General features: G+C 43.3%; 1 protein-coding gene across 3 annotated transcripts in view; it reads left to right on the forward strand.

The window, feature by feature from the left end:
- prkd3 (protein kinase D3) overlaps positions 1-27,258 on the forward strand; it is a 255,173-nt gene extending 227,915 nt beyond the window's left edge. For 2 of the 3 annotated variants that reach the window (XM_078405083.1, XM_078405084.1), the window contains exons 13-20: positions 8,179-8,231; positions 8,806-8,878; positions 11,459-11,565; positions 15,245-15,406; positions 19,226-19,324; positions 19,708-19,975; positions 21,796-21,881; positions 23,031-27,258. In XM_078405083.1, the coding sequence (XP_078261209.1) occupies positions 8,179-8,231; positions 8,806-8,878; positions 11,459-11,565; positions 15,245-15,406; positions 19,226-19,324; positions 19,708-19,975; positions 21,796-21,881; positions 23,031-23,204 (1,022 nt within the window). In that variant the 3' untranslated portion in view covers positions 23,205-27,258. The remainder of the gene's footprint in view (positions 1-8,178; positions 8,232-8,805; positions 8,879-11,458; positions 11,566-15,244; positions 15,407-19,225; positions 19,325-19,707; positions 19,976-21,795; positions 21,882-23,030) is intronic. The other variant, XM_078405085.1, reaches the window with a different exon arrangement.
- Positions 27,259-27,761: the final 503 nt, after the last annotated feature.

Below are 27,761 nucleotides of genomic sequence, written 5' to 3' on the forward strand. Positions count from 1 at the left end.
ATTGCCGTGCCCAAACTGAGCCATGCATTGCAGGGGCCGTTTAATCTCAGTCGGGACTGTCGTTAGGCTGGGAAGGTGGGGAGAGAAGGGTAAGGTTGGCTTATGCAAAACAACATTCAGAAATAAAGTATTTTCATTCAAAAAAAATCTTCAGTCTGAAGAAGGATTTCGACCCGAAACATCGCCCATTCCTTCTCTCCCGAGATGCTGCCCATCCCGCTGAATAACTCCAGCATTTTGTGTCTACCTCCGATTTTAACCAGCATCTGCAGTTTTTTTCCTACAGTGTCCAGGCCCACAGCACCCCCCGGGCCTAATACGGGACAAGGGCGGTCCCGTCCCAATAAACCAATTTAGCCCAAAATACGGGATATCCCGGCTAATACGGGACAGTTGGCAATCCTAGATTGGAGGGATATGGACTATGTGCAGGCAGATAAGAGTTGGTCTTGGCATCATGTTCGTCAGACATTGTGGGCCAGTGCTTGTGCTAAACTGTTTGATGTTCTAGGAATGAATGGTAGCTATGCTCACTTTTGCCACTTAATATTTTGTTTTTTTAGAAATTGTTTTTCACTCTTCCATCTTCTGCTGCCTCCAACTTTTATTATTTTCTTTTCTTGCTTGGTGAGCACACACACCACTTCCTCCACCTCAGAAAATGAACATTCAATATATTTTCTTCCAGAGCTCTGTCAAAGCCACAGAAAGAAACATCTATAGGAAGGAAGCAAGAATAAACAAATGTGGCCTTTATTTGCATAGTGCAGTGGAGCCGAGCAATGTGAATATTGTCTCACCCCAGAGCAAGTTAATGACGGGTGCAGCACTCTTGCTAATCGAGATGCTCGTGCGGTTAAAGTAAAGGGGCAAACCACCTAATTACAAGCCAAAGAGTTTAATGTCAGTGGCAGGGAATTTGCTTGAATCTATTACAAGGCGGAATAATTGGAATGTTGTTAATTAGAGAGAACCAGAATTTTTGTGGAAGAACTTTTATGTCTGCCTATAACCTAGCAAAGTTCTTTGATGGTTGAAGGAAGGATGGAGGTGGTGAACCTTTCATGTCCCACAGCTTGAATTTTCAGAGTTAATTCAGTTAGAATTTCTTGGAAATTTTTGAAATTATTAAATTGGAATGGGAACAAAAATAATTGGATGTTTAAATTTAGGAGATAGAAATTTTACAAGTGCCAATTGGTGGAAGGTTAGTTGTTAATTTTAAATTATAGTGACTGAAGGTCTTCCATTAACAGAATATGGTGATGGGTATGGGAAAGAAAGGACAGATTGAGTTATGTCAGCTAAACTGATTGAATAGGTAGGATAGGTCTGAGCGGCTATTCCTGTCACTAAATTCACATTTCCGAAGAATAAAGAGTGATTTTTCAGTCATTAATATGGATACAATAGGTTTAGAGGGACATGGGCCAAACGCAGGCAGGTGGGACTCGTGTAGATGGGGCATGTTGGTCGGCATGTGCAAGTTGGGCTGTAGGGCCTGTTTCAACACTGTATGATTCGAAGCCATCCCCCATATGGATCATTAAGGCTTTGGTTTTCCTTTTTTTACATGTGTGATTTGAATCAGAAAGATGGTGCGCTTTGAGGAGAGGACCAATTGGAGAAAGGATGTTGAATGTACGAGTAATGGACACAAAGTGCTGGAGTAGCTCAGTCGGTCAGGCAGCATCTCTGGAGAAAATGGATAGGTGTCGGGTCGGTTACCTTCTTCAGTCCCAACCTGAAATGTCAACTATCCATGTTTTCCAGAGATGCTGTCTGACCCACTGAGTTAGTACAGCATTTTGGGACTCTGTTTGGTATAAACCAGCATCTGCATTTCCTTGTTATTACAGTTGAATGTTCGAGTGACTAATTTCATCCAATTTCATCTCCCTCGATTAATCCTTGCTGACCTTATCACTCCTTCACTTACACACTTCGTCAGGCAACTCCAGACCAGCCTGGTCTCCTTATCTCTAGCTCTTGTCACTTACTCCATGCATCTGCCCATCAACCCACACCTCACCTGTATCCACCTATCACTTGTCAACTTCATAGTGCCCCCACCTCTCTTTTCCACCATTCTCTCCCCCACCCCCAACCCCCCGGCCACAATCAGTCTGATGGGTCACAACTTGAAACTTTGCCTGTCCATTCCTTCCACATATGCTGCCTGACTTGCTGAGTTACTCCAGCACTGTGTTTTGCTCTAGATTCCAGCATCTGCAGTTCCTTATGTCCTCTGGTCTGTTCTGCCATTCACAGAGATTATGTGATAAATCAGGGATATGATTGAATATGCCATTCCTCCATCCATTACTACCTTCAGTCACAAAAATGACTGTCTTATTAACAACCATTTGGTATTCACAGAATCTTTACCATCCTGAACAGATAACAAGCGAAATATTTTTTTAAAAGACACCGTGCTGGAGTAACACAGGAAATCAGGCAGCATCTCTGAAGAATGTGGATAGGCGATGTTTTGAGTCGGGACCCTTCTTCACCTATCCATGTCCTCCAAAGATGCTGCCTGACCTGCTGAATTACTCCAGCACTTTGTGTTTCTTCAGCTAAACTAGCATCTGCAGTTCCTTGTAGATCTAAATAATTTACTTACTTGAACTCCATTGTGTACTCCTATAAATGCTTCCTGTGTGCCTGGGTCCTGGACTTTCTCACAGCCAGGCCCCAAGTGGTCAAGATGGGGAGACATACTTCTAACCCCCTCACCCTGAATGCAGGATCCCCCAGGGTTGCTTCCTTAGCCCCCTACTGTACTTCCTGTGCAAACATGACTGTGTGGCCAGGTTCAGCTCCAACTCCATCATCAAGTTTGCTGATGACACTGTGGTGGTGGTCCTGATCTCCGATAATGATGAGAAGGCCTACCGGGATGAGGTGGCTGATCTGGCACTCTGGTGTCAGGACAACGGCCTCCTCTTGAATGTCACAAAAACTAAGGAGCTGATTGTAGACTTTAGAAGGGCTCAACATCCGAGGACGTACATGCCACTGGAGTTAAATGGGATTACTGTGGATAGGGTGAGCAGCTTTAAATACCTGGGAGTTCACATCACAGAGGATCTGACATGGACAACACACATTTACCACCTCAGACAGTTGAGGAAATTTAGAGTCTCTGAGGATCCTTCATTGCTTCTACTCTGGGGCTGTAGAAAGCATCTTGTCCGGGAACATCACAATCTGGTTTGGGAACAGCTCTGCCCAGGACAGGATGGCCCTGCAGAGAGTAGTGCGTTTGGCTGAACGCACTATGGGAACTACACTCGCCCCCCTGCAGGACCTATACATCAGGAGGTGCAGATCCAGAGCCAGCAACATTATGGGGGACCCCTGCCACCCCAGCAACGGACTGTTCCAGCTGCTAGGTCAGGCAAACGCCTCCGCTGTCACGCTGTGAAAACAGAGAGGATGAGACGGAGTTTCTTCCCACAGGCCATCAGGACTGTTAACTCTCATATCACCAGGGACTAATTTAATTTACTGTATTAATTTATTTTTGTGTTAAAAATCTTTTTTCTATTCTGTTTTGTAGTTTAGCACAATCTGCAGGCGTTGCCACTTTCATTTCACTGCACATCTTGTATATGTATGTGACAAATAGACTTGACTTGTCTTGACTTGATTCTGCTTGTCTGTGGATCAATGCCCAAAACTCCTTTTCCATCCCATAGTCTTGAAGTTGATCATCTTGTAATTTCTTCTAACCTCTCTAATCACTTGTAAATGGGAACTTTACTTCAATTCCTAACGGGTTTGAACTTGCTTTCGATGCAACTAAACCACACTAACCAACCCATGCCGAATGGAGCTTTACTCACCAAAGCCAAACATACTTATTCTGACCAGATGTGTTGGCTTTTAAATTTTCCTCTGCTTTTAAGCCCTTCTGTAGTCTTGCTGTACCTTCTTGACTTTATGTCCTCCCAAATGCATGCACTGAAAATTGTTCTAAAATTATAGGCAAAACTATCATTGATTGTCCATCCCCGAATTAAATAGCATGCTAAACCATTTTACAAAGCAGCTAACAATCAAACACATACATGCCTTCTAGTATTTGATATTTACATTCTGGAAAAAGAGGTTCTGACGGTCTACCCTATCTATGCCTCTCATTATTTTATATACTTCTATCAGCTCTCCCCTCAACATCCAGCGTTCCAGAGAAAACAATCCAAGTTTGTCCAACCTCTCCCTGCAGTCAATACCACCTAATCCAGGCATAATTCTGGTAAATCTCCCCTCCAACCTTTCCAAAACTCCACATCCTTCCTGTAATGAGGCAACCAAAGCTGCACGCTGATGTGGCCTAAACAAAGTCCTATAAAGCCACATTATAACTTCCTGACTCGCATTCAATGCCCCGACCTATGAATGCCTTCATTGCCATTCTGTCTACATGTGTTGCTGCTTTGTTGAGTTGAGTTTGAGTTGAGTTTGCCGGTCAGCAGGAAGACAATACATGATTACAATCGAGCCATCCACAGTGCATAGATATATGATAAAGGGAATAATGTGAATAACATTTAGTGCGAGGTAAAGTCCAGTAAAGCCCGATCATAGATAGTCCGAGGGTCTCCAATGAGATAAATAGTAGCTCAGGACTGTTCTCTAGTTGCTGATAGGATGGTTCAATTGTATGATAACTGCTGGGAAGAGACTGTCCCTTAATCTGGAGGTGTGCATTTTCACACTTCCATACCTTATGCCTGATGGGAGAGGAGAGAAGAGGAACATTATATATACGCAGATTAAATACAGCGTAGCAAAGTGTGCAGCCATGCATTTTGGTAGTAGGAATGAAGGCGTAGACTATTTTCTAAATGGGGATAGATTTCTGAAATTGGAGGTGCAGAGGGACTTGGGAGCGCTAGTGCAGGATTCCCAAAACGTTAATTTGCAAGTTGAATCGGTAGTAAGGAAGGCGAATGCAATGCTAACATTAATTTCCAGAGGCTACAATAGAAAAACAGGGATGTAATGCTGAGGCTTTATAAAGAAGTGGCCAGACTGCATTTGGAGAATTGTGAGCAGTTAAAGGACCCATATCTGAGGAAGGATGTGTTAGCATTGGAGAGGGTCCAGAGGAGGATTACAAGAATGATTTCAGGGATGATACGGGATTTCAGGGATGATGAGCGTTTGACAGCACTAGGCCTGTACTTGTTGGAGTTTAGAAGGATGGGGGGACCTTATTGAAATTTACAGGATAGTGAAAGTCCTGGAGAGAGTGAATGTGGAGAGGATGTTTCCAATATTGGGAGAGTCTTGGACCAGAGGCCATCGCCTCAGAATAAAAGGATGTACCATGAGAACGGAGATGAGAAGGAATTTCTTTAGTCAGAGAGTGGGTGAATCTGAGGAATTCATTGCCACAGACAGCTGTGGAGGCCATCAATGCTTATTTTTAAGGCGGAAATTGACGGATTCTTGATAGTAAGGGTGTTAGGGGCTATGGGATGAAGGCAGGAGAATGGTGTTGAGATGGAAGGATAGATCAGCCATGATTGAATGGCGGAGTAGACTTGATAGGCCAAATGGCCTTATTGTGCTCCTAGAACTCATGTTATAACGTTGTGGGTAATAATAGAAGGCTACCTTCCCTGAAGGACAGTAGTGAACCAGATATGTTTTTATAGACTAGCTTTCCTTGTTGACTATTACAGATATCAGCCATTTCATTATTTGAATCTGAGTTTTCCAGCCATCTTGGACACTTCCAGATCTTTGTAGTCATAGAAAATAGGTGCAGGAGGAGGCCATTCGCACCTTCGAGCTAACACCACCATTCATTGTGATCATGGCTGATCGTCCACAATCAATAACCCGTGCCTGCCTTCTCCCCATATCCCTTGATTCCACTAGACCCTAGAGCTCTATCTAACTCTTTTAAAAATTCATCCAGTGAATTGGCCTCCACTGCCTTCTGTGGCAGAGAATTCCACAAATTCACAACTCTCTGGGTGAAAAAGTTCCTTCTCACCTCAGTTTTAAATGGCCTCCCCTTTATTCTAAGACTGTGGCCCCTGGTTCTGGACTCCCCCAACATTGGGAACATTTTTCCTGCATCTAGCTTGTCCAGTCCTTTTATAATTTTATATGTTTCATTAAGATCCCCTCTCATCCTTCTAAACTCCAGTGAATACAAGCCTAGTCTTTTCAATCTTTCCTTATATGACAGTCCCGCCATCCTAGGGATCAATCTCGTAGTCTCGTAGTCCTGGTCTACGGACAGTAAACAAACCTCTTTCTACTTTTGCTGATAAGTCTGTTATCCCTTAAAATTTGTTGTTCCCCCAGCATCTTCTCTCAGACAGTCAGAACCTTCATCCCAATATGGAAAAAAACCAAATATGGATTATGTGCAAGTAGATAAGAGTTGGTCTTGGTTACATGCTCAGCACAGACATGTTCTCCCACTCATTGATTGTGGCTCAACAGCACCCTGTTTATAAGTTCATAAGTTAGAGGAGCAGAAATAAGCCATCAAGTCTACTGTGGCATTCAAACATGGCTGATCTATCTTTCCCTCTCAACCCCATTCTCCTGTCTTCTTTCAGTGACCCCCAACACTAGTTAAGAATCTGTTAATCTCTGCAAATTTCCCTCTTGCCCTCACGTTTTAGGAACTAATTTTACTCTTTTATATTAATTTGCATCTCCAAGCTGATCTCCTTCCTCTCCCGCTTTGTTGGTTTGTCCTTTATTGTTTCGGGGAGTTGTGCATTGCTGGTGAGGACAGGTTTTGTTTCCCGTCTCTCGCTGTCCTGTGAACGAGGCTATAAGACTCTGCCTTGAATCATTGCCATCATTGTGGTGATTGCGCTCCAAGCGTGCCCTGTGCCTTTTGGGATTCTCACCCCACAACAACGAAAGAATGGTTCAAGCTTAAAGTCATCTGCATTCTGAAAGGCTTGGATGTTTCAATACATTAAAGATGCTTTGTAAATATGTTAGTATATTGGATGCCACTTTCTAATGTCAGAAACTTGAGGAGATATCACCTATCATCTCCCAAGGAGTAATTGGATTGGGGGGATAAAATAATTAATTTGCCAGGAGTACAATTATAGGTTCCACTTTAAGGCAAATCACAAGTTGTAATTTTGAAATCATTGTTCCAATGGCAGCCAGGAAATACTCAATTGTTAATAAAAGCAGCAAATGCTGGAAACACTCATCACATCTAGAGAAAGGCTGGAGAGTTAAATGTTTCAGGTTTATGAGTCTTTGCCAGAACCAAGGGTCTTCGATGTGAAAAATTAGTTCTTTTGTTTTAGAGTCTTCGTTTTGTTTTAGAGATACAGCATGGAAACAGGCACTTTGGCGCACCAAGTCCACGCCGACCACCGATCACCCATTCACACTAGTTATGCTATCACTTTCACATCCGCTTCTTTACACGTAAGAGAGGCATTTTAGAAAAGACAATTAACCTACAAACCCCCACATCTTCGGGATGTGGGAGGAAACCGGAGCATCTGGAGGATACCCATGCAGTCACAGGGAGAACGTGCAAATTCCACACAGACAGCACCCGAGGTCAGGATCAAATCCGGGTCTCTGGCGCTGTGAGGCAGCAGCTCTACCAGCTAAGCTACAGTGCCGCCATTAACTATTTCTCATTCAACTGATGCTGCCTGATAGTTAAAAACTTGTGTGGTCATTTGGCACGGAAACACGGCCTTTGGCCCAACTCGTCCAAGATGCCCATCTACACTCGTCTCATTTGGCCCAAATCCCTCTTAATCTTTCATATCCATGTACCTGTCCAAATGTCTTTTAAATGGTGATATAGTACCAAATCTGCTGAGTATTAACAGCATGTCCACTTCGATCTCAAACATCGACAGTTTTTATTTTCAAGCTGAATTATTCAGAAAGCTCGTTCCTACATTTCAGAGGAAGTTAGATTAATGCGATCAAAAGGATCGGAACTCGATGATGGAGTTAGATTGTTGGGTGGGAGGAGGTTTGTGTGAAATATAATAAAAAACAGCATAACCAATTTGTGATGAGTGGCCCATATGTGTGTGCATCGGAGAAATGTATTTTGAATAATACAGATGATATTTCTGCTGTTGAATTATAACCTCAATTCCAACACTCCATTAATTATGTCCCTCCTTTTCATTCATTCCGCAGAAGACCTGTCTCTCAGCATTTCTGTATCTAACTGTCAAGTCCAGGAGAATGTGGTAAGTTGACCTTTATTCTTCCTTGAGTGTGCCAGTAATTTATAATGAATAAAACTTTAGACTTTTAGAGTTCAAAAGTTTTAGGAGCGGAATTGGCCCATTCTGCCCATCAAGTCTACTCCGCCATTCAATCATGGCTGATCTATCTTTAACTCTCAACCCCATTCTCCTGCCTACTCCCCATAACCCCTGACACCCTTACTAATCATCCATATCCATTGACGGCCTCCACAGCAATCTGTGGCAATGAACTCCACAGATTCACCACCCACTGACGAAAGAAATTTATAAGTGATAGGAGCAGAATTCCTCCACATCTCCTTTCTAAAGGGATTTCAGGATCCCTTAGTCAGGATCAAACCTGAGTCTCTGGTGCAGTAAGGCTGCAAATCTACCGTTGTGCCACCATGCCGCCCTAAATGTTTAGTCTGAGCATTCCTGCCCTTCACATTGACTGCCGGCAGAAGCCCATAATTTGCACGTCAACAGGCACATGTGGTTAAGGGCACAGTACAGAACAAACAGATGATCTTCACTACATCTGGCATTAACCTTGTCCAATTTTTTATTGCAGGATATCAGTTCGGTGTACCAAATCTTTGCTGACGAGGTTCTGGGTTCAGGACAGTTTGGAATAGTTTACGGGGGTAAGTCAATTCTGTGTATGTTTAAAGATGCAGCATGCAAACAGGTCCATCAGTCCCCCCGGTCCATGCTGACCAGCGATCACCCATTCACACTCGTTGTATGTTATCCCACTTTTCCCCTACACAATAGGGGGCAATTTACAGAGGCAATTAACCTACAAACAAGCATGACTTTGGGATGTGAGAGGAAATCCACTCTGTCAAAGGGAGAACAAGCAAATTCCACACGGACAGCACTCGAGAACAGGCTGGAACCCAAATTCTCTGGCGCTGTTAGGTAGCAGCTCTACCAGCTGCGCACTGTGCTAACAGTGATATATTGCTGTCATTTTCCAAGCGGTGTTTTTACTAGGAACCACCCAAGCTGCAGTAATTTAATATACCTCAGTACACAATGAACATAAATAGAGAAGCAAAATGCTGACGTAACTCAGCAGGTCAGGCAGCATCTCAGGAGAGAAGGAATGGGTGACGTTTCGGGTCGAGACCCTTCTTCAGACTGAACACTGAACATGTTCTCCCTTCTTCAGACTGAAGAAGGGTCTTGACCCGAAACGTCACCCATTCCTTCTCTCCCGAGACGCTGCCTGACCTGCTGAGTTACTCCAGCATTTTGTGAATAAATACCTTCGATTTGTACCAGCATCTGCAGTTATTTTCTTATAAATAAAGAAGCATATCTTTAAGTAAATCTTTAAATCCTCAGAACTTCCAGTTACTATCTCCCTATTTGAGCATTTATCAACAAAACAGAAAGTCACACATATTTGTCTCTTTACTGAAAGTTAATTATACACGGCATTATTTGGGATATCTGCAAATTTGTGCTAGATGTCGGTGAGGCCAGACTTGGAGTATACAGTGTTCAGTTTTGGTCACTTTGCTATAGGAAGGATGCCAGTAAGCTGAAAAGAGTGCAGAGAACATTTACAATGATGTCACCAGGATTTGAAGGCCTGAAGGGTAGGTTAGGACTTTATTCCTTGGAGCGCAAGAGGCTGAGGGGTGATCTCATTCAGGTGAATAAAATCATGAGGGGAATAGATAGGGTGAATGCACAGTCTTTTCCCCAGGATAGAGGAAACAAAAACAAGAGGACAAGGTGAGAGGGACAGGATTTAATCCGAACCTTAGGGGCAACTTTTTCGCTCACAGGGTGGTGGATATTTAGAAAGAGCTGTCGGAAGAGATAGTTGAAGCAGATACTACAACAACACTTAAAAGGCTTGGATAGGGAAGGCTTAGAGGGATAGGGGCCAAACGCGGGCAAATAGGATGAGAGATGGGGCAGCTTGGTCAGCATGGATGAGTTGGGTTGAAGGTCCTGTTTCCATGCTATATGACTTTATGACTATGAAATATGAAAGGCCAACTTAACTTTGATGGGTTTTAATAGCATGGCATTTAATAGCTCCAGATGGACTGTTAAGAACTTCTCCAGATGCTATGATTTTTGTCGTTAATGAACTTTCAGAGAGAATGCACAGTGAAGTTAATCAGAGGAACAGAAAGTCTGGATGAGAGTGAACTGATCATAGCTAAACATGTAAGAAATGCTGCAACAGAATGTTACATTTGCCTGTTAATTTTGTTTATTCAATGTACAGAAGGTAGAAGTGGCATTTGGACAAATGCCATGTGATCAACTAAGTCGATTGTTTAATCTTCCTTCCAAGCAGCCTGTATTAAAAGTTCAGATTTTGGTTTTGTTTTTAGTTTGGAGATACAGTGTGGAAACAGGCCCTTCAGCCCACTGAGTCTAGAGCAACCAGTGATTACCCCATACACTCGGGACAAATTATAGAGGCCAATTAACCCAAAAACCTGCATGTTTTTGGGATGTGAGAGGAAACCAGAGCACCCGGAGAAAACCCACACAATCACAGGGAGAACGTGCAAACTCCGTACAGAGATCACAACACTGTACAAACAATAGTAGTCAGGATCGAACTCAGGTCTCTGGCACTGTAAGATAGCAACTCTGCCACTGTGCCACCCTGAGCATTTAGTTTGAAATAATATGACCAGCACGTAATCAGAATTGTAATACCTATCCCAGAATTTTTGAGACACATTAAATGGTTCCTCTGAAATATTTAAAATTGTTTCTATTGAATTTATTCATAAGCAATTATTCTGATTGATCAATATAGAGCATGGAAATAGGCCTTTTGGCCCGAATTGTCCATGCTATACAAGGTGCCCCCTCTGTTATGAATAGAATTCTTAGTACTTGGATGGCATCTAAAATTATTTTGAGCAATATAGGCAAATCTCTAGATTGGATGTGAAACTGGATTTTTGACTTGGCTAGGGTGGTTTTCTCCAAGTAGTGAGTTCCTTGGTCTTGACTTTCTTGTATGGAGAACCAGGAATCCTAAAACCAAAAGGACACGAAGTGCTGGAGTAACTCATCGGGTCAGGCAGCATCTCTGAAGAACCTGTAGAAGTGACGTTTCTGATCGAGGTATCCGTATGAAAGTCGATCCCAGCCACGATTTTTAATTACTTGTGGTTTATGGGGGTTATCAGTAAATATTCCCTGAATAATACATTGTAAATCTTCTTTTGTATTTGCAGGGAAGCACAGGAAGACTGGAAGGGATATGGCAATTAAAGTGATTGATAAAATGAGGTTCCCCACAAAGCAAGAAAGCCAACTTCGTAATGAGGTCGCTATCCTTCAGGTAAGGAACGCAAAACTTCATGCAACACTTCTAACAACACACAACATGAATCCAGCGAAACCCACAAAGTGTTTGCCATGTAAGATAAGTGCTTTCATAGATCTCTGTTACGTATATTATTATCTTAGCCTGGATGGTTTAATAATTTGCCATTTTCTGCCCACATTGATGGACTCCAAATCAATTGTGGATTGCTTAGAAAAAAATACAATTGAATTGGGAAAAAAAGGACACAAAGTGCTGGAGTAACTCAGCGGGTCAGGCAGCATCTCCGGAGTAACATGTATAGGTGACGTTTCTGGTCGGGACCTTTCTTCAGACTGCTGAAGAAGGGCCTCCACCTTAAACGTCACCTATCTATGTTCACCAGAGATACTGCCTTACCCCGCTGAGTTGCTCCAGCACTTTGTGTCTTTTGTGTAAACCAGCATCTGCAGTTCCTTGTTTCTACAATTGAATTGAATTTTGTGTGGACTTATTCTAATTGTTAAGTAAAAAGCTGAAACCTGGTTTAATATGGCTTAGCATTGAACATAGGTTGTCAACCTCTCACAAAACATGGAAACAGGCCCTTCGGCACACCGAGTCCACTCAGCCATCCATCATCCGTCCACACTAGTTGTGTTATCCCACAATAATGTATTTAAGTAATTTGATAATTTTGGATTCAAAAATTTTTTTAAAATATTTTCCCGTTGTATTTCTAAATGTCTCCTGATCATGTCTCCACAAACCAGCCTCCCTTCCATTAACTCCATCTACAATTCACGCTCCCTCGGCAAGGCCATCAGCATAATCAAAGACCAGTCATTCCCTCTTTTCCCCACTCCCATCAAGCAAGAGGTACAGAAGTCTGAAAATGCATCCCTCCAGGTTCAGGGACAGTTTCATCCCAGCTGGTATCAGGCAACTGAACCGTCCTTTCACCAACTAGAGAGCAGTCCTGGCCTGCCATTTACCCCTTTGGAGACCTTTGGACTATCTTTAATTGAACTTTACAGGACTTTATCTTGCACTAAATGTATCTTTAATTGTATTAAACTACTAATTGATTGTAGTAATGTACAGTCTTTCCGGTGACAGAATAGCACACAACAAAAAAGCATTTCACTCCCATCTTGGTAGACATGACAATAACAAACTAAACTAAACTAATCATCAGAGACCTTCAGAAAGGGTGGAAAGGGCATTTGATGGCTTGACTATTCAGATGGCCATCAAGGTAATCTCATTTCTAAAGCAGCAAATACCAAGGTGCTGTAATGGTGCTGATTGCTCCAATGACAGTAGACTCTGCTCCATCACTTTCCCTCCAACTTTCCCCTCCTACAACACATATACCCACATGACCACTGAAAGATCACACCACCTGCATCATCCAAGGGGTCACTGAGGTCTTAGCTGCAAACTCACACCCGGCCTGGTGGTGGGATGTTTTACGAAACCACTGCTCTGTTACATCAGCCCACGCCTGCATGAGCATTCATCTCCACTTCCCTCCCCCACTGGGCTGTGAGTGTGGTGACTCGCAGCTGAGGTGCCCATTGGTGCTGACCACACACTGGAGGAGGTGGGCAGAGGAGAACAGCAGGGCAGAATATTACTTTCTTAGAGACGCAAGCTGCTGAAGGAGAATCCCTGACTTGTTCCATTTAGAAAGCTTACAACCCGACGGTATGAACATTGAATGCTCCAATTCTAAGTAATACGCTCCTTCCTTCTCTCTCTTTTCTATGCCACAAAACCCTTCCCAGTGGTGTGCACCCATTTCTCCTGCTATCCCGTCCCTCCCCCATTTTCCCACTAATCCCCCTTCCCCCACTTCTCCCACCTTCTCCCACTATCCCCCTTTTCTCTTACTATTTCCCCTCTCCCCTCCCCCATTTCTCCCACTATCCCGCCGCTCTTTCCCCCCTCCCCTCTTCTCTCCCACTACCCCCTCTTTCTCCCCACCCCCACATTCCACTATCCCTCCCTTTCTCCTTCCCCTTTCTCCCACTTTCCCCCCTCTCCCCCTTCCACACTTGTCCCACTATTCCACCCCTCTTTCACCCTCTCCCATTTCTCCCACTATTCCACCCATCTTTCCCTCTCCCTCCCCTATCCCCTTCTGCCTTTCTTGCTCCCTCCAGCTTTACCTCACTCCTCTTTTCTTCTTATCTGCCACCCTTTTGTCTTCTTTTCATTTCTTACTCATTTTCACTTACTCCACCCATCTGCCAATCCAAACATCTTTACCTGCACCCATCGGTCACTTGCCTTGCTTTATCTTGCTCCCACCTCTCTCTCTTCCAGCTTTCTTCCCCCCAGTCAGTGAAGAAGGATCCCAACCCAAAACGTTGCTAGTCCAATCCCTCCACAGGTGCTGCTTGAACCATTGCATTGCACAGGATAGTGGGAGGACAGTGCAGTGGGGCAGCGGTGGAGTTGCTGCCTTGAAGTGGCAGAGTGCTGGGTTCGATCCTGACTACAGGTGCTGTCTCTACGGAGCTTGTACGGACTTCCTGTGACCGTGGGTTTTCTCCGTGTGCTCTGGTTTCCTCCCACATTCCAAAGACGTGCAGATCTGTAGGTTAATTGGCTTCTAGTTTAAATGGGCTCTGGTGTGTAGATTAAAACTAGAGTATGGGTAATCATTGGTCGGCATGAACTCGGTGGGCCAAAGGCCCTGTTTCCACGCTGTATTTGTAAAACTAAAAGAACTAAAACTAAAACTAAAAAAGTACAATAAATATAGAAAAATCTAAACCCGACATTAGTGCAAAAAAAGTCTTGTGCAACCAGAACAGTTCATAGTTTAGTTGGTATCTATAGTTTAGTTTAGTTTATTATTGTCATGTGTACCGAGGTACAGTGAAAGGCTTTCTGCTGTGTGTTATTCAATCAGAATAAAGACTATACATGATTACAATCAAGCTGTCAATAGTGTACAGATACAGGATGAAGGGAATAACATTTAATGCAAGGTAAAGTCCGATTATAGTTCAGTAATGTGAGGTAGATAGTAGCTCAGGACCATTCTCTAGTTGGTGAGAGGATGGTTCAGTTGCCTGTTGACAGCTGTGAAGAAACTGTCCTTCAATCTGGAGGTGTGCATTTTCACACTTCTGTACCTCTTGCCTGATGGAAGAGGGGAGAAGAGGGAGTGACTAGGGTGAGACTGGTCACTCCATCTTCTCCCCTGTAGTGTTCATGAGCCTGATGGTTTTTGGGAACACATAGAAATATGAGGCTGCTATAACTGGAATTTCCATGTACAAGTCCACCACCAGTTTTCCAGCACCCTTGGTTCTAGAGCCTTGCCATATTATCCATTTTGCCGGACCAACACAGGTCACAGCATCGGGGGACGAGATACCGGCCCACAAAGGCGGCCGGGTAATCGGCTATGGGAACGGATCGGCTGGCAGTAAAGGGCCGGCCGCAGGGGGCAAATTTAACCTGCCGGTCGGCCGCTGACTTCCCGATGAGATTGAGATTGACTACCTCACCCGGCCTAGGCAGCCATTTTGGGGGGGGGGGGGGGTGGGGGTTGATATCCGGAGGGGTCGAGGGTAGGATTTCAAATGCGCTTTTGTAATTTTGTCCAGATTGAAGGAGGTGCCAGGCCATCAGTTGCCAGAAAATCAGTGGTGGACCTGTATTAGTTGTAAATTAATTAATTAATTTTCATTTTTAGAACCTTCATCATCCAGGAATTGTAAACCTTGAATGCATGTTTGAAACTCCTGAAAGAGTCTTTGTTGTGATGGAGAAACTCCACGGAGACATGCTGGAGATGATTCTGTCCAGTGAGAAAAGCCGCTTGCCGGAACGCGTCACCAAATTTTTAGTCACGCAGGTAATTTTTATTTGATTTTCTTCCTCCGCCTAACCTCTTCTTTGTCCTGATGCTGACAAGCTATAAGCTGGGCGACGCAGCTGGTAGAGTTGCTGTCTCACGGCACCAGGATTCAATCCTGACCTCGGGTGCTGCCTCTCCGGGTGCTTCGGTTTCCTCCCACTTCCCAAAGACGTTGAGGTTTGTAGGTTAATTAGCCTCTGGGTAATGGTGGAGGCAGATCTGATAGTGATGTTTAAGTTTTGGATAGGCACATGGATTCGCAGTAAATGGAGGAGTATGGCGGACAAGAGTTGGTCTTTGCATCATGTTCAGCATGGACATTGTGGGCCAAAAGGCTTGTTCCTCTGCTGTACTGTTCTATGTTCTACTGTCAACCTCTAGAATGTGTTAATAGAGCAGACTTTAGGAGAATTTTTATAGTTTTTTGTGATCTGCTAAAAGATATTTCAAAGAGATAGCATGGGAATGATGGACTGAATAATCACCGTACCTGCAGTATTTTGAGATTCTAGCTTTGGTAGAAAAACCTTATAGATTACCATTTGTGGCACTGCTGCAGGAGGTCAAGAGTCATTGAGTCACAGTTACAGTCATAGTGTCATAGAGTGACAGTCATAGAGTGACAGTCATAGTCGTGGAGTCGTAGAGTCGTAAAATGTGGCAACAGGCCCTTTGGCCCATCCTGCCCACCCTGGCCAACATGTCCCAGCTACACTGGTCCCACCTGCCTGCATTTGGTCCATATCCCTCCCAACCTGTCCTTTCCATGTATTTGTCTAATTGCTTCTCAAACGTGAGGATAGACCCAGCCTTAACTACCTCCTCTGGCAGCTTGTTTCATACACCCACCACCCTTTGTGTGAAAAGGTTACCCCTCAGATTCCTATTAAATCTTTTCCCCTTCACCTTAAACTTACGTCCTCTGGTCCTCAATTCACCTACTCTGGGCAAGAGATTGTGCGTTACCCGATCTATCCCTCTCATGATTTTATACGATTCGATAAGATCAGAGAGTGTTTAAATGAAAAATGTACAATTGTCATATGTACACGAATGTCAGTGTTCAACAGAACAATGAAATTCTTACTTGCAGCAGCATAACAGGCCTGTAAAAATAGTACTCATAACATAACGGGGTACTGATTGAGAATGATCAGCCTTGGTCACATTGAATGGTGGTGCTGGCTCGAAGGGCCGAATGGCAGATTCCTGCACCTATTGTCTATTCTCTATTATAATAAACAAAACAAAAATCACAAATTAAAATCCCAATATTAGTGCCAAAAGCCCTTTCGTGCAACCAAGGCAGTTCATGGTGCACAGCTTATTTGGTGTTTGTCGTGTTCTTGAACCACTGGGTGGCGCCAGCAATGTCTGCCTCACCAACAGTCTGTCTCCCTTCCTTCTCTGTTGTTTGATAGTATGTGTTAAATGTATATTTTTAGTGTTCTTTAGCTTGTTTTATGTGGGGGGTTGAGAGAAATCTGAAAAAAAATTCTTACCTCGAAGAAGATGCGATTTTTTTCTGTATTGTATCTCCATCCGCACTGCGGCCTAACATTGAGGAGCTGGCGGCCTCTGCTGGACATCGACTTCGGGAGCTCCAAGCGCAGGAGCTTGCAGGACTTAGCATCGTGGAGCTGGCGATCCCTTTGCCAGGGATCGACCTTGGAGCTCCAACCGCGGGAGCCTGCGGACTTTAACATCGTGGAGCTCGCGGTCCCTGGTTAGAGACCGACTTCGGAAGCTCCAAGCCGCAGGAGCTTTATACGCCCGGACGCAGGAGCTTCAACAGCCCCGATGTGGGAGCTTCGATTGCCGGCTGCGGGAGCTTCAATTGCCGCGACTGCGGATGGTTCGACTGCCCCGACCGCAGGATAAAATGAGGGGAGATTAGACTTTATTGCCTTCCATCATAGTGAAGAACGTGGGGAATCCGCTGTGGTGTATGTTTATGTTAACTTTTACGTAGTTGTGTGTCTTTTTTTAGTATGGCTTTATGGTAATATGAATATCACTGCACCTTAATTGGCACACGCGACAATAAACAGACCTTTGAAACCTTTGAGATTATGAGATCTAACTTGAAGTTATGTGTAGAAAGGAACTGCAGATGCTGGGGAAATACCAGGTTGTGGGAAAAACTGATGAGTTTCATTGCTTGTGCTTACAATCCCCATTGATTTCTTAAGGAATAGTTAAAACAACTATAATTGGAAAGTTGTGATATCATGACTTATCTGCACAAATAATTATTTGTGACTTGTTGATGTTTATTTCTCTCTCTCTTTCCTCTCTGTCACTGAGCAGGTCGGCCAGTTATCTGAATTGTTTGTGGAAGGTTCAGACCTTTCACCAAGAGGGTGGCACAATGGCGCAGCTGGTAGAGCTGCTACCTCACAGCGCCGGAGAATTAGGTTCGATCCTGACCCCGGATGCTGTCTATGTGCAGTTTGCAGCTTCTCCCTGTGACCACGTGGGTTTCCTCCAGGTGCTCCGGTTTCCTCCCACGTTGCAAAGATGTGCGGGTTTGTAGGTTAATCGGGTCTGTAAATTGCCCGTGTATGTGGGAAGTGGATGTGAAAGTGAGATAACATAGAACTAGTGAGAACTGGTTGAAGGGCCTGTTTCCATGTTGTATCTTGAAACTAAACTTAGGTCCACAGAAGTCCAAATTCACACTTTTAATTCCTTGTAGGTGTACATACCAACTTAATTTAAGGAAATATAATGCTGGATATTTGTTGTTAATGCAAGGAAAAAATAACTATGGAAGTAAATTTTTATGTATTGCACCAATATAGTTGACAAGAATTTAAGAACATTCAATTCTTCAAATTTTGGTACTAACCAACAAACAACAACCACACCCATCCTCACGACTCTTTTTTCTCTTCCCTCCCTTCCCTGTATCCCACCTGAATGCGCACCAATTTCTCCCACTATCCTGCCCCCCTTCTCCCTCCCTCCCACCCCCTTGCATCTACATCCTTTCCTCTGGTTTCACAATTCACACCGTTTCTTTCCTTAACTCACACCCTTTTCTCTCTTTTATCTCTGGCTTTTGCCCTCCAATCTGCTAATTAAACCCTCCCCTCATTTGTATCCACCTATCACTTGCCTGCCTTTCTCCCGCCCCCACCTCTTTTCCAGTTTCTTTCCCCTCTACTACAATCAGTCTGAAGATGGGTCTTGACCCGAAACATCACCTATCCATGTTCTCCACAGATGCTGCCTGACCGGCTGAGTTAATCCAGCATTTTATGTTTTTTGCTCAAGATTCTGGCATCTTTTATTTTGGACTTTAGAGACACAGCGCAGGAAACAGGCATTTCAGCCCACCGAGTCTACACTGACCAGCGATTGCCCTGTACACTAATACTATCCTACACACTAGAGACAATTTACAATTATTTTTTACCAAAGCCAATTAACCTACAAACCTGCACATCTTTGGAGTATGGGAAACCCGAGCACCTGGTGAAACCCACGCGGTCACAGAGAGAACATACAAACTCCGTACAGACAGCACCTGATGTCAGGATCGAACCCCAGTCTCTGGCGCTGTGAGTCAGCAACTCTACAGCTGCGACACTGTGTCGCCCATCTGTAATTCCTCGAGTTTATTCTAACCAGAATTGTGCTTGCTCTTACTTAATAACACAGTACAACAATGTGCAGTCTCATTCATCTTAATGTTATGGTCTCTAAAATGAACTCTCTCTGCATAAATTGTGGAATGGAAATATGTCATGAAGATTACAGATAAATTAATATATCACTTTTACTGAAATTTATCGATCTTTCTTTTTTAAGATTCTGGTGGCTTTGAGACATTTACACTTCAAGAACATTGTACACTGTGACCTGAAGCCTGAAAATGTGCTACTTGCTTCAGCCGATCCCTTTCCACAGGTACGTTCTAGATTGCCAACTCATCCATTTTATCATAATGGCAATGAATTCCTCAGCTCCTATGGCTAAAGAAATTCCTCTTCATCTCCATTTTGATGATACGTCCTTTTATTCTGAGGATGTGCCTTTTGGTCTTGGACTCTCCCAGTATTGGAACATCCTTTCCACGTCCACTCTAAGCCTTTCATTATCCGGTAGATTTCAATGAGACCCCTCCATCCTTCCAAACTCCAATGAGTACAGGCCCAGAGCCGTCAAACGCTCCTCATAAGTTAACCCAATCATCCCTAGGATCATTCTCGTGTCCCTCTATATAAATATCTGTGAAAACTGTCTTAGAACAAAGGCTGAAGTTTGGCTTCTTTCTAATCATCTCCATCCAGGTAAAGCTCTGCGACTTTGGCTTTGCTCGTATTATCGGTGAGAAATCATTCAGACGGTCTGTCGTGGGAACCCCGGCCTACCTGGCTCCAGAAGTACTCCGAAGCAAAGGCTACAACCGGTCACTTGATATGTGGTCGGTGGGCGTTATAATCTACGTCAGCCTCAGTGGCACTTTCCCATTCAATGAAGATGAAGACATTAATGACCAGATCCAAAACGCAGCATTCATGTACCCACCAAATCCGTGGAAAGAAACCTCCAGCGAAGGTAGATATCAACCATATACTCAGACTTTTATAACTCTAACTTCAAATGTTACACATCCATGTTACGGGCCCTTTCACAGTTTACAGCCTTCAGGCACTGTGGGCGCTGCAGTCTATTTGGCTGAACTAACTCCATACAGACAAGCACCTGTAGTCAGGATTGAACCCGGCTCTCTGGCACTGTGGCAGCAACTCTACCGCTGTGCCACGATGCCACCCTTGGTTCAATGGTTTTTATTATCACATGTACAGACACACACAGTGATTTTTTTTGCATACAGTTCAGCAAAGTACTGCCATAACTAAGCACTATACCCGATTAGTATAAGTGCATAGAAATAGTCCACTGAAACCGTCTGCAAGAGCAGCTAGGTTTTGGCGTCACTTTCAAAGTTTATTCTGGTCCACGGGCTTGGTCTTCTTGAGCGACGCCGCATCCAGGCGAGCCCCAGGCTACTGCAGGGCCTCCAGCCGTCATCCAAAGCTTCTTGCACATCACTAGCAAAACTGTCTCCGCCATCACCCCGGCATCATGTTCCAGCACCCACCATCCTGTGTACATACAAACTTGCCCCACACATCGCCTTTAAACTTTGCCCCTTTCACTTTAAAGCTATAAACTGAATTACAAGTAAAATCTTAATGGTATATACAGATTTTAAAAGAAGCTGTAATTAAACAATAAAACTTTGATAAGACGGTATCAATATATTCCCGGATCCTTTCTACGTAATTACCGTGCCTACCTCTTGCCCCTGGATAAATTAAATTTGCTACCTTACACATGTTGAAGACAACCATGTTGATGAAACCCATGTACCACTCCCATCACCTCTGTGGACCTGTTTGCTATCAGGTTGCTTGGCTGAGATCTGGTCTTGGATGTCATACAGCATGGAAACAGGCCCGTCAGCCCAACTTGCCCATGCTGACCTAGATGCTCCATCTATGCTAGTTCCATCTGTCTGTTTTACCCATATCCCTCTAAACCTTTCCTGTCCATGTACCTGTCCAAATGTTTTAAAAATATCATTATAGTTCCTACCTCTCCTACCTTCTCTGGCAGCTCGTGTGCATATACCCCGCACCCTCGGGTTTTCTCCAGCTAAGTTCTGGGAAGACCATACATTGTCGTTAGCTGTTACAAACTTCATTTCCTTATCACTGATTTAATTCCCTTTCCTGGTAAGAACCAAATGATGAACCAGACTGCTCGCAACCTTGCTCCCCAACTTCACGTCAAGTTATAGAACATAGAACAGTACAGCACAAGAACAGGCCCTTTGGCCCATAATGTCCATGCCAAATATTATACCAAGACCAACTCTTATCTGCCTGTACATAATCCATATCCCTCCATGCACGGCATATCTTAAACACCACAGTTGTGCCTGCCTCAAGCATTATCCCGACAGCACTTCCAGGCACTCACCACTCTGTAAAAGAAACCTTGTCCCACACATCTTTAAACTTTGCCCCTCACATCTTTAAACTTTGCCCCTCTCACCTTAAATCTGCGCCCTCTAGACTTTTTCCGTTTCTTCTCTACTGTTGATCTTCTCTACCTTCTTTAACTCCTCTAGGGTTATGAAGACATCACCTCCTTCCTCCTGAGTAATTGACTCTACCCTCCTAGCTTTTGCCGTTAACCATTTCATGTCAAAAATGGAAAGTGCAATCAGCCTGAAGAGGGTCCTGACCCAAAACCTCACCAATCCATGTTGTCCAGATGCTGCCTGACCTTTCATTTTTATATACTGCTTGGTTGTTCTTATCGTCACACACCACTAACTCTGTGGAATATTTTGCCTCTTTTACTAGCCATTGATCTAATTAACAACCTGTTGCAAGTAAAGATGAGAAAGCGTTACAGTGTGGACAAGTCACTCAGTCATCCCTGGCTACAGGTAAGTTTGTATGGTTTACAATAACTTGTTAAGTGGAGCACTAGTATGACTTGCAGATTTTATGGTGCAGGTTTTGAATTTTGCATCTGCCTGCTTTCTGTTTGATTACCCTTTTAAACAACAAAAGCAAGATTTGAAAAATTATTATCCTGTGAGAACATCTATTTTTACAGGTGCAAACGTACCCAGCGCCAGAGACCAGTTGGGTGCATGCTCTCCTTGTGACCGCCTTGGTTTCCTTCAGGTGCTCCAATTTCCTCCCACATCCCAAGACGTATAGGTTTGTAGGTTAATTGGCATCTGTAAAATTGCCTCTGCAGTGTGTAGGGAGTGGATGAGAAAGTGGGATAACATAGCCCTAATGTGAACGGGTGCTCACAATGTAGACTCAGTGGGCTGAAGGGCCTATTTCCATGCTGTAGCTCAAAACTAAATTTAATTAATCTTTCAATAAAGCGAATAACGTGTTCACCTGCTGTGTTTTACAATGATCTTTGCTTCACCTAGATGGTTAATTGCAAAATATCTAATTTTATTTTGGAGCACTTAAGTATTCTTATGTTCATCCTGAAATATTCTTGTGTTAGTCTGAAGAAGGGTCATGAACCGAAACGTCACCTATTCCTTTTCTCCAGAGATGCTGCCTGACCCACTGAATTACTTCAACACTTGCATGCGGGTTCAATGGACTATTTCTGAAAACGTCCTAATCGAGGGTAGACACAAAATGCTGGAGTAACTCAGAAGGAATGGGTAACGTTTTGGGTCGAGACCCTTCTTCAGACTGATGTCGGGGAGGGGGCGGGACAAATATAGGATGTAGTAGGAGACAGGAAGACTAGTGGGAGAACTGGGAAGGAGGAGGGGAAAGAGAGGGACAGAGGAACTATCTGGTTAACCCGAAACATCACCCATTCCTTCTCTCCAGAGATGCTGCCTGACCCGCTGTTACTCCAGCATTTTGTGTCTACCTTCGATTTAAACCAGCATCTGCGGTTTTCTTCCTTACACTTCCCAATCAAGGATGTGCTTGGGTATGGGAATAATGTACTGGACTGTATGTAAGGAAAGAATTTCACTGCGTTTGCACATGTGACAATAAAAGCTCCATCAAACCATTGAACTGTATGCTGTTTTGTGTTTAAACAGGATTATCAGACGTGGCTGGATCTGCGGGAGTTTGAAACCAGGAAAGGGGAGCGTTACATCACACATGAAAGTGACGATGCACGTTGGGAAAAATATTCCCAAGAACACAACCTTCAGTATCCCAAACACTTCATCATGGCACCTAATCTGGACGATATGGAGGAAGATCCTTAATGTATCTAACTGGGCGCACTGCCAGGAATGAATAATATCACAGCAGTGATGTGGAAAACACTGCCACTGGGGTACAAGGAAGCCGAGACTTGTTTCTGTTTGTTGAACAGCAGAGGCAAAGTGGATTGGATGCCACCCAGCTCTTGACATCAGCCCGTGTGACAATGAAGGGAAACGGTGTAAATGGAGACTGCAAGCCTATAGTACAGCTGGAGACTTAACGACTGACATATGCGGAGAAAGAGGACATGTAAATGCTGTGAGCTATAGACTTTAAACCAAACATTCCTTTTTGTAGTATTTAGCTGGTTTAATACTATCCACCCAAGTACCTCTTTGGTACCAAGCCATAAATTTTCTTGTTTACTAAATGAAAAGCAAGATCAGACAATCTCTTTTTCACAAGTGTTTTGAATTTTTTTCAGCGATGGTAGTTATTGAGAATAAATTTTTGTCCATTGTAGGACAAGGGCTATTGCTTGGACCAAATTCTGTTTAAATAGGGATCTCTGGTTATATGGGAGTTGGCAGGTTTGGGAAGCGAGTAAATAATCAATTTGTTCACACAGCTATTTGATTATTCTTGTACATCCTGTTCTCTCCACCTTGCGGCAGGCAGGCAGCTCTTGGTTGTCGCAACAGTATTACACTATTATAAATGAAGGGCTCTCAGAAACTGACAGTATTGTTTTTGTTGACTGAAGTATGAAGCTGGGCTAATCCAGCCACCTCAACACTCCTGCCGATAACTGTAAAAAGTAAAGTTGCAGCATCTTTTACTTAAGAGCTGAGGCAAATTCGTTTCCACAATAAAGTAAAATAAGCTGGTGTAGAAAGAAGAAAAGGTGCAGAAAGATTCCATTTTCCATTTATATTGAGGCCAGATTAAGTTCCAGACTCCAAGCAGGAGGGGGGATGTTACCTGGGTTCCATCCTATTATTCTAGACTACTCACTGGAGAGCAGTGCAGCGAGGTTCTGATCTGTCAATGCAGCACCAGAGTCCCGGGATCGACCCTGACCTTGGGTGCTGTGTGGAGTTTGCACGTTCTCCCCGTGACCGCGTGGGGGTTTCCTCCACACCACAACCAAGGCCCTGCGGGTCTGTAGGTTAATTAGTCCTCTGTAAATTGCCCCTAGTGTGTAGGGGGTGGAATAACATAGAAGTAGTGTGATCGGGTGATCGATGGTCAACATGGACTCAGTGGGCCAAAGGGCCTGATTCCATGCTGTATCCTTCAGTCAACACCCATGGTCAGCTTTTACTGGTGGCTAGAGTTAGCACACCACTTCTTACTACTTAGCAGAGGCAAACATTTCAGTTGCATGCAACTCATTGTTTAAACTTTTAACCATTTAAATCTATTTTTCTGTGCTGCCAGCCAACATTCCTGCTGCGCGAATCTGTACTGACTGATGTTGTCATTTGAATTATTGGCAGTGGGAAGATGGTTATTGTACGTGCAGTCTCCAGTTACTCCACTCACTGTAGTGAGCGTTGGAGTGATGGAAGTTGAGAGTGTGCCAACATGATTGACCTCCTTCTCTATTCTATATATTAGGACCTCAACTCTCCAACCAGTACCGAAATCCTGACAGGATCAGTAAAACGCAAAATGCTGGAGTAACTCAGCGGGTCCCGATCCGAGACATCACCTATCCAAGACCTCCACAGATGCTACCTAACCCACTGAGTTATTCCAGCACTTTGTCTTCCATGCAAGATTCCAGCATCTGCAGTTTATTGTGTCTACAGTTTACTGCTCCACTGTGAAATCTCCTCAAGGTATGCCGATGTGCAGGCTGACCCGCTGAGTTACTTGGCACTATGTTCTATGCAAGATTCCAGCATCTGCAGATCCTGTGTTTGCACTTTGATCAGTATTCCCATTACAATCATTCAACCTTCAATTATTTATTTCCTCATATTAATAAAGTCTCTTGCCTTAAACACTTGCAGCTGATTAAGCAATAAACCTCTGAGCTGGTGGGTAGGCGAAGGGCTGCTATTTCCATACTCCTTAGTTATTTGAACAGGAATTAGAAAGGATAAGTAAAACAAGGAACTGCAGGTGCTGGTTTACCAAGGAAAGCCACATAATGCTGGAGTAACTCAGCGGGTCAGTCAGCATCCCATGGATAAGTAACATTTCAGGTCTAAACTGCATTCAGTTTACTTACCCATTCATTTATTCATTGGACCTGGAGAGCATTCTGCCACGACACCATTCCTCTCCATTCCTTTACTCATTAGATTGCTGATCCTTGCTGTGTTCACGACAGACATAAAGACTATGTCGTTTTTAATCATGGCTATGTTGCTTGTCTGGGAGTCAAGAGTTTGCACCTAATCAACACGAGGGGCTTGGAATGGGAAGAAAATCCTTGGCCCTAAATGACAAAGATTAATTTACTCAAATGATGTTTGCATTCCAATTGTGCAGTTGATTGGACTGAATTCTCCATCCACATGCAGCCAAAGGACAAAAAGCCCACCCAACTGTGTTTAGCAGGCACTGTGGCGCAGCGGTAGAGTTGCTGCCTCACAGCGCCAGAGACTTGAGTTCGATCCTGACTACGAGCGTTGTCTGTACAGAGTTTGTACATTCTCCCTGTGCACGTTTGTATGTTCTCCGGGCTCTTGAGTTTCCTTCATCTTTCCAAAGAAGTACATGTTTGTAGGTTAATTGACCTCTGTAAACGTGTCCCTAGTGTGGAGGATAGATCTACTGTATGGGTGGTCGCTGATCGGCATGGACTCAATGTGCCGAAGGGCCTGTTTCCACGCTGTATCTCTAAAGTCTAAACCTGAAATGGTGTACAGCGATTAATTGCTTTGGCATATAAATCTTCATTCATTCTTCACTTCCCATTTGCAGCCTTCCTTTCTTTACCTCAGTTACAACCTCTGGATCTACTAGATAACTGAGTTACCAGAGATGGAATTTTTTGCTGCAGTCACTCTTGGCATTCATCTTTCTCCATGGCTTAAGACCCCAAATAGATATTAAGCAGGAAATACTAAAGCTGTCGGTTTGGAATGATGAAACAAAACAGCTCGGAGCTGTTTCTCTGTCCCAAATATGCATTTCCCAAGTATTTCTTACTTGATGTCCACCTCTCCTTCTGCTCGTTAACTTGTGGGATTAAAGTATCATTTTATTAGACTCCATTCTTTAGACTTAATTGGAATCTGAGGGGACAATTTGTTTACACAGAGAGTGAAGGGTATATGGAACAAGTTCAGAGGCAGGTACTATAACACCATTTAAAAGACATTTGGACAGGAACATGGTTAGGAACGGTTTAGAGGGATATGGGCCAAACGGGCAGATGGGACTAATGTAGATGGGGAAACTTGGTCGCTATAGGTAAGTTGGGCCGATGGGCCTGTTTCTGTGCTGCATGATTAGATTTTTTTACACCATTTTTAAAGGAAATGAATTGTCACTTTTTTTGTAATAAATGACATTATGATTTATTTAACAATATTGTTATCAGAAACTTCAAGTTAATTTGAAAAACCTAGCTGTTAAGATGCTGTTACTTTACTTTTAATTAAATAAATTTAACCAATCTGATTTGCAGTTTAAGGAGAGGCTGTTTCAACCTGATGTCAAAAAATATTTCACAAGAGATGATCGTCTAGTATTGTCAATTAAAAATGTCTGTTCGATGCAGTGACAAAGTGTGAGGCAGACGGGCATATTTCAATGATAAAATTTATTGTTTTTAATGCATTCTAGAAGCAGTTTGAGTTGGATGGTGGTGGAGATGGATAAATAAGCTATGATCCTTATGCAATGCTGTAAAGATTTTCTAACATTCAATGTTTTGGTTTTCTGTCAGTGTAAAAGGATTGGTAATTTTTATAATCCAGCTTTCTATGGTGATTTTGTTGCTACTGGGACAGTTGGAAGAGGGTCATCCATGAGATGTAGAATCAGCAGCAATTGAAGCTAGACTTCATCTGAAACAACCTTTGTTTTTTCTTTGTAGTTGGGAAGTTGCTGCTTATCCACTTGAACAAATGTATAACTGTATTTTGTTTTTATTCTGGGGTCGGGTGGGCGGGAGGGAGGGTACTGGTGTTGAGGGGGAATTTTCATTTTATTGCTTTAGTGTTAGCCTTTTGTTTATGCTTGTATATTTAAGTGTGCTTTTATAGTTTGTTTTGCATTAGTTATAACTGAATGTTACTCGAAGAATTTGTGCACTCCAATACTGGAAGATAATCTAAGGAGTGAAGTAACTTGGTTATAGTCATAAACATTCCCAAAAGTAATTTTAGTCAGTGCTTTCCCTCTGGTTTGAGATATATATAATTTTTATATATTGCAACTGTGCTGTCTGTTAACTTTGCTCTAACCATTTGATATTAAGTGCAATTTTGGCAAAGGAAGCAAGTTCAATTTAGAGTCTATTTTAAAGATTTAATGTTTGTCAAAAAAAAGTTTACCTTCATGCTTTCCTGACCTGTTCTGATAGGGGATGTAGAAATACACCCGATCTAGTAGACAAATGATATAAAATATTAATAAATTAAACAAATAAATTG

The sequence above is a fragment of the Rhinoraja longicauda genome, chromosome 9, assembly GCF_053455715.1.
Source record: "Rhinoraja longicauda isolate Sanriku21f chromosome 9, sRhiLon1.1, whole genome shotgun sequence".
Classification (NCBI taxonomy): Eukaryota; Metazoa; Chordata; class Chondrichthyes; order Rajiformes; family Arhynchobatidae; genus Rhinoraja; species Rhinoraja longicauda.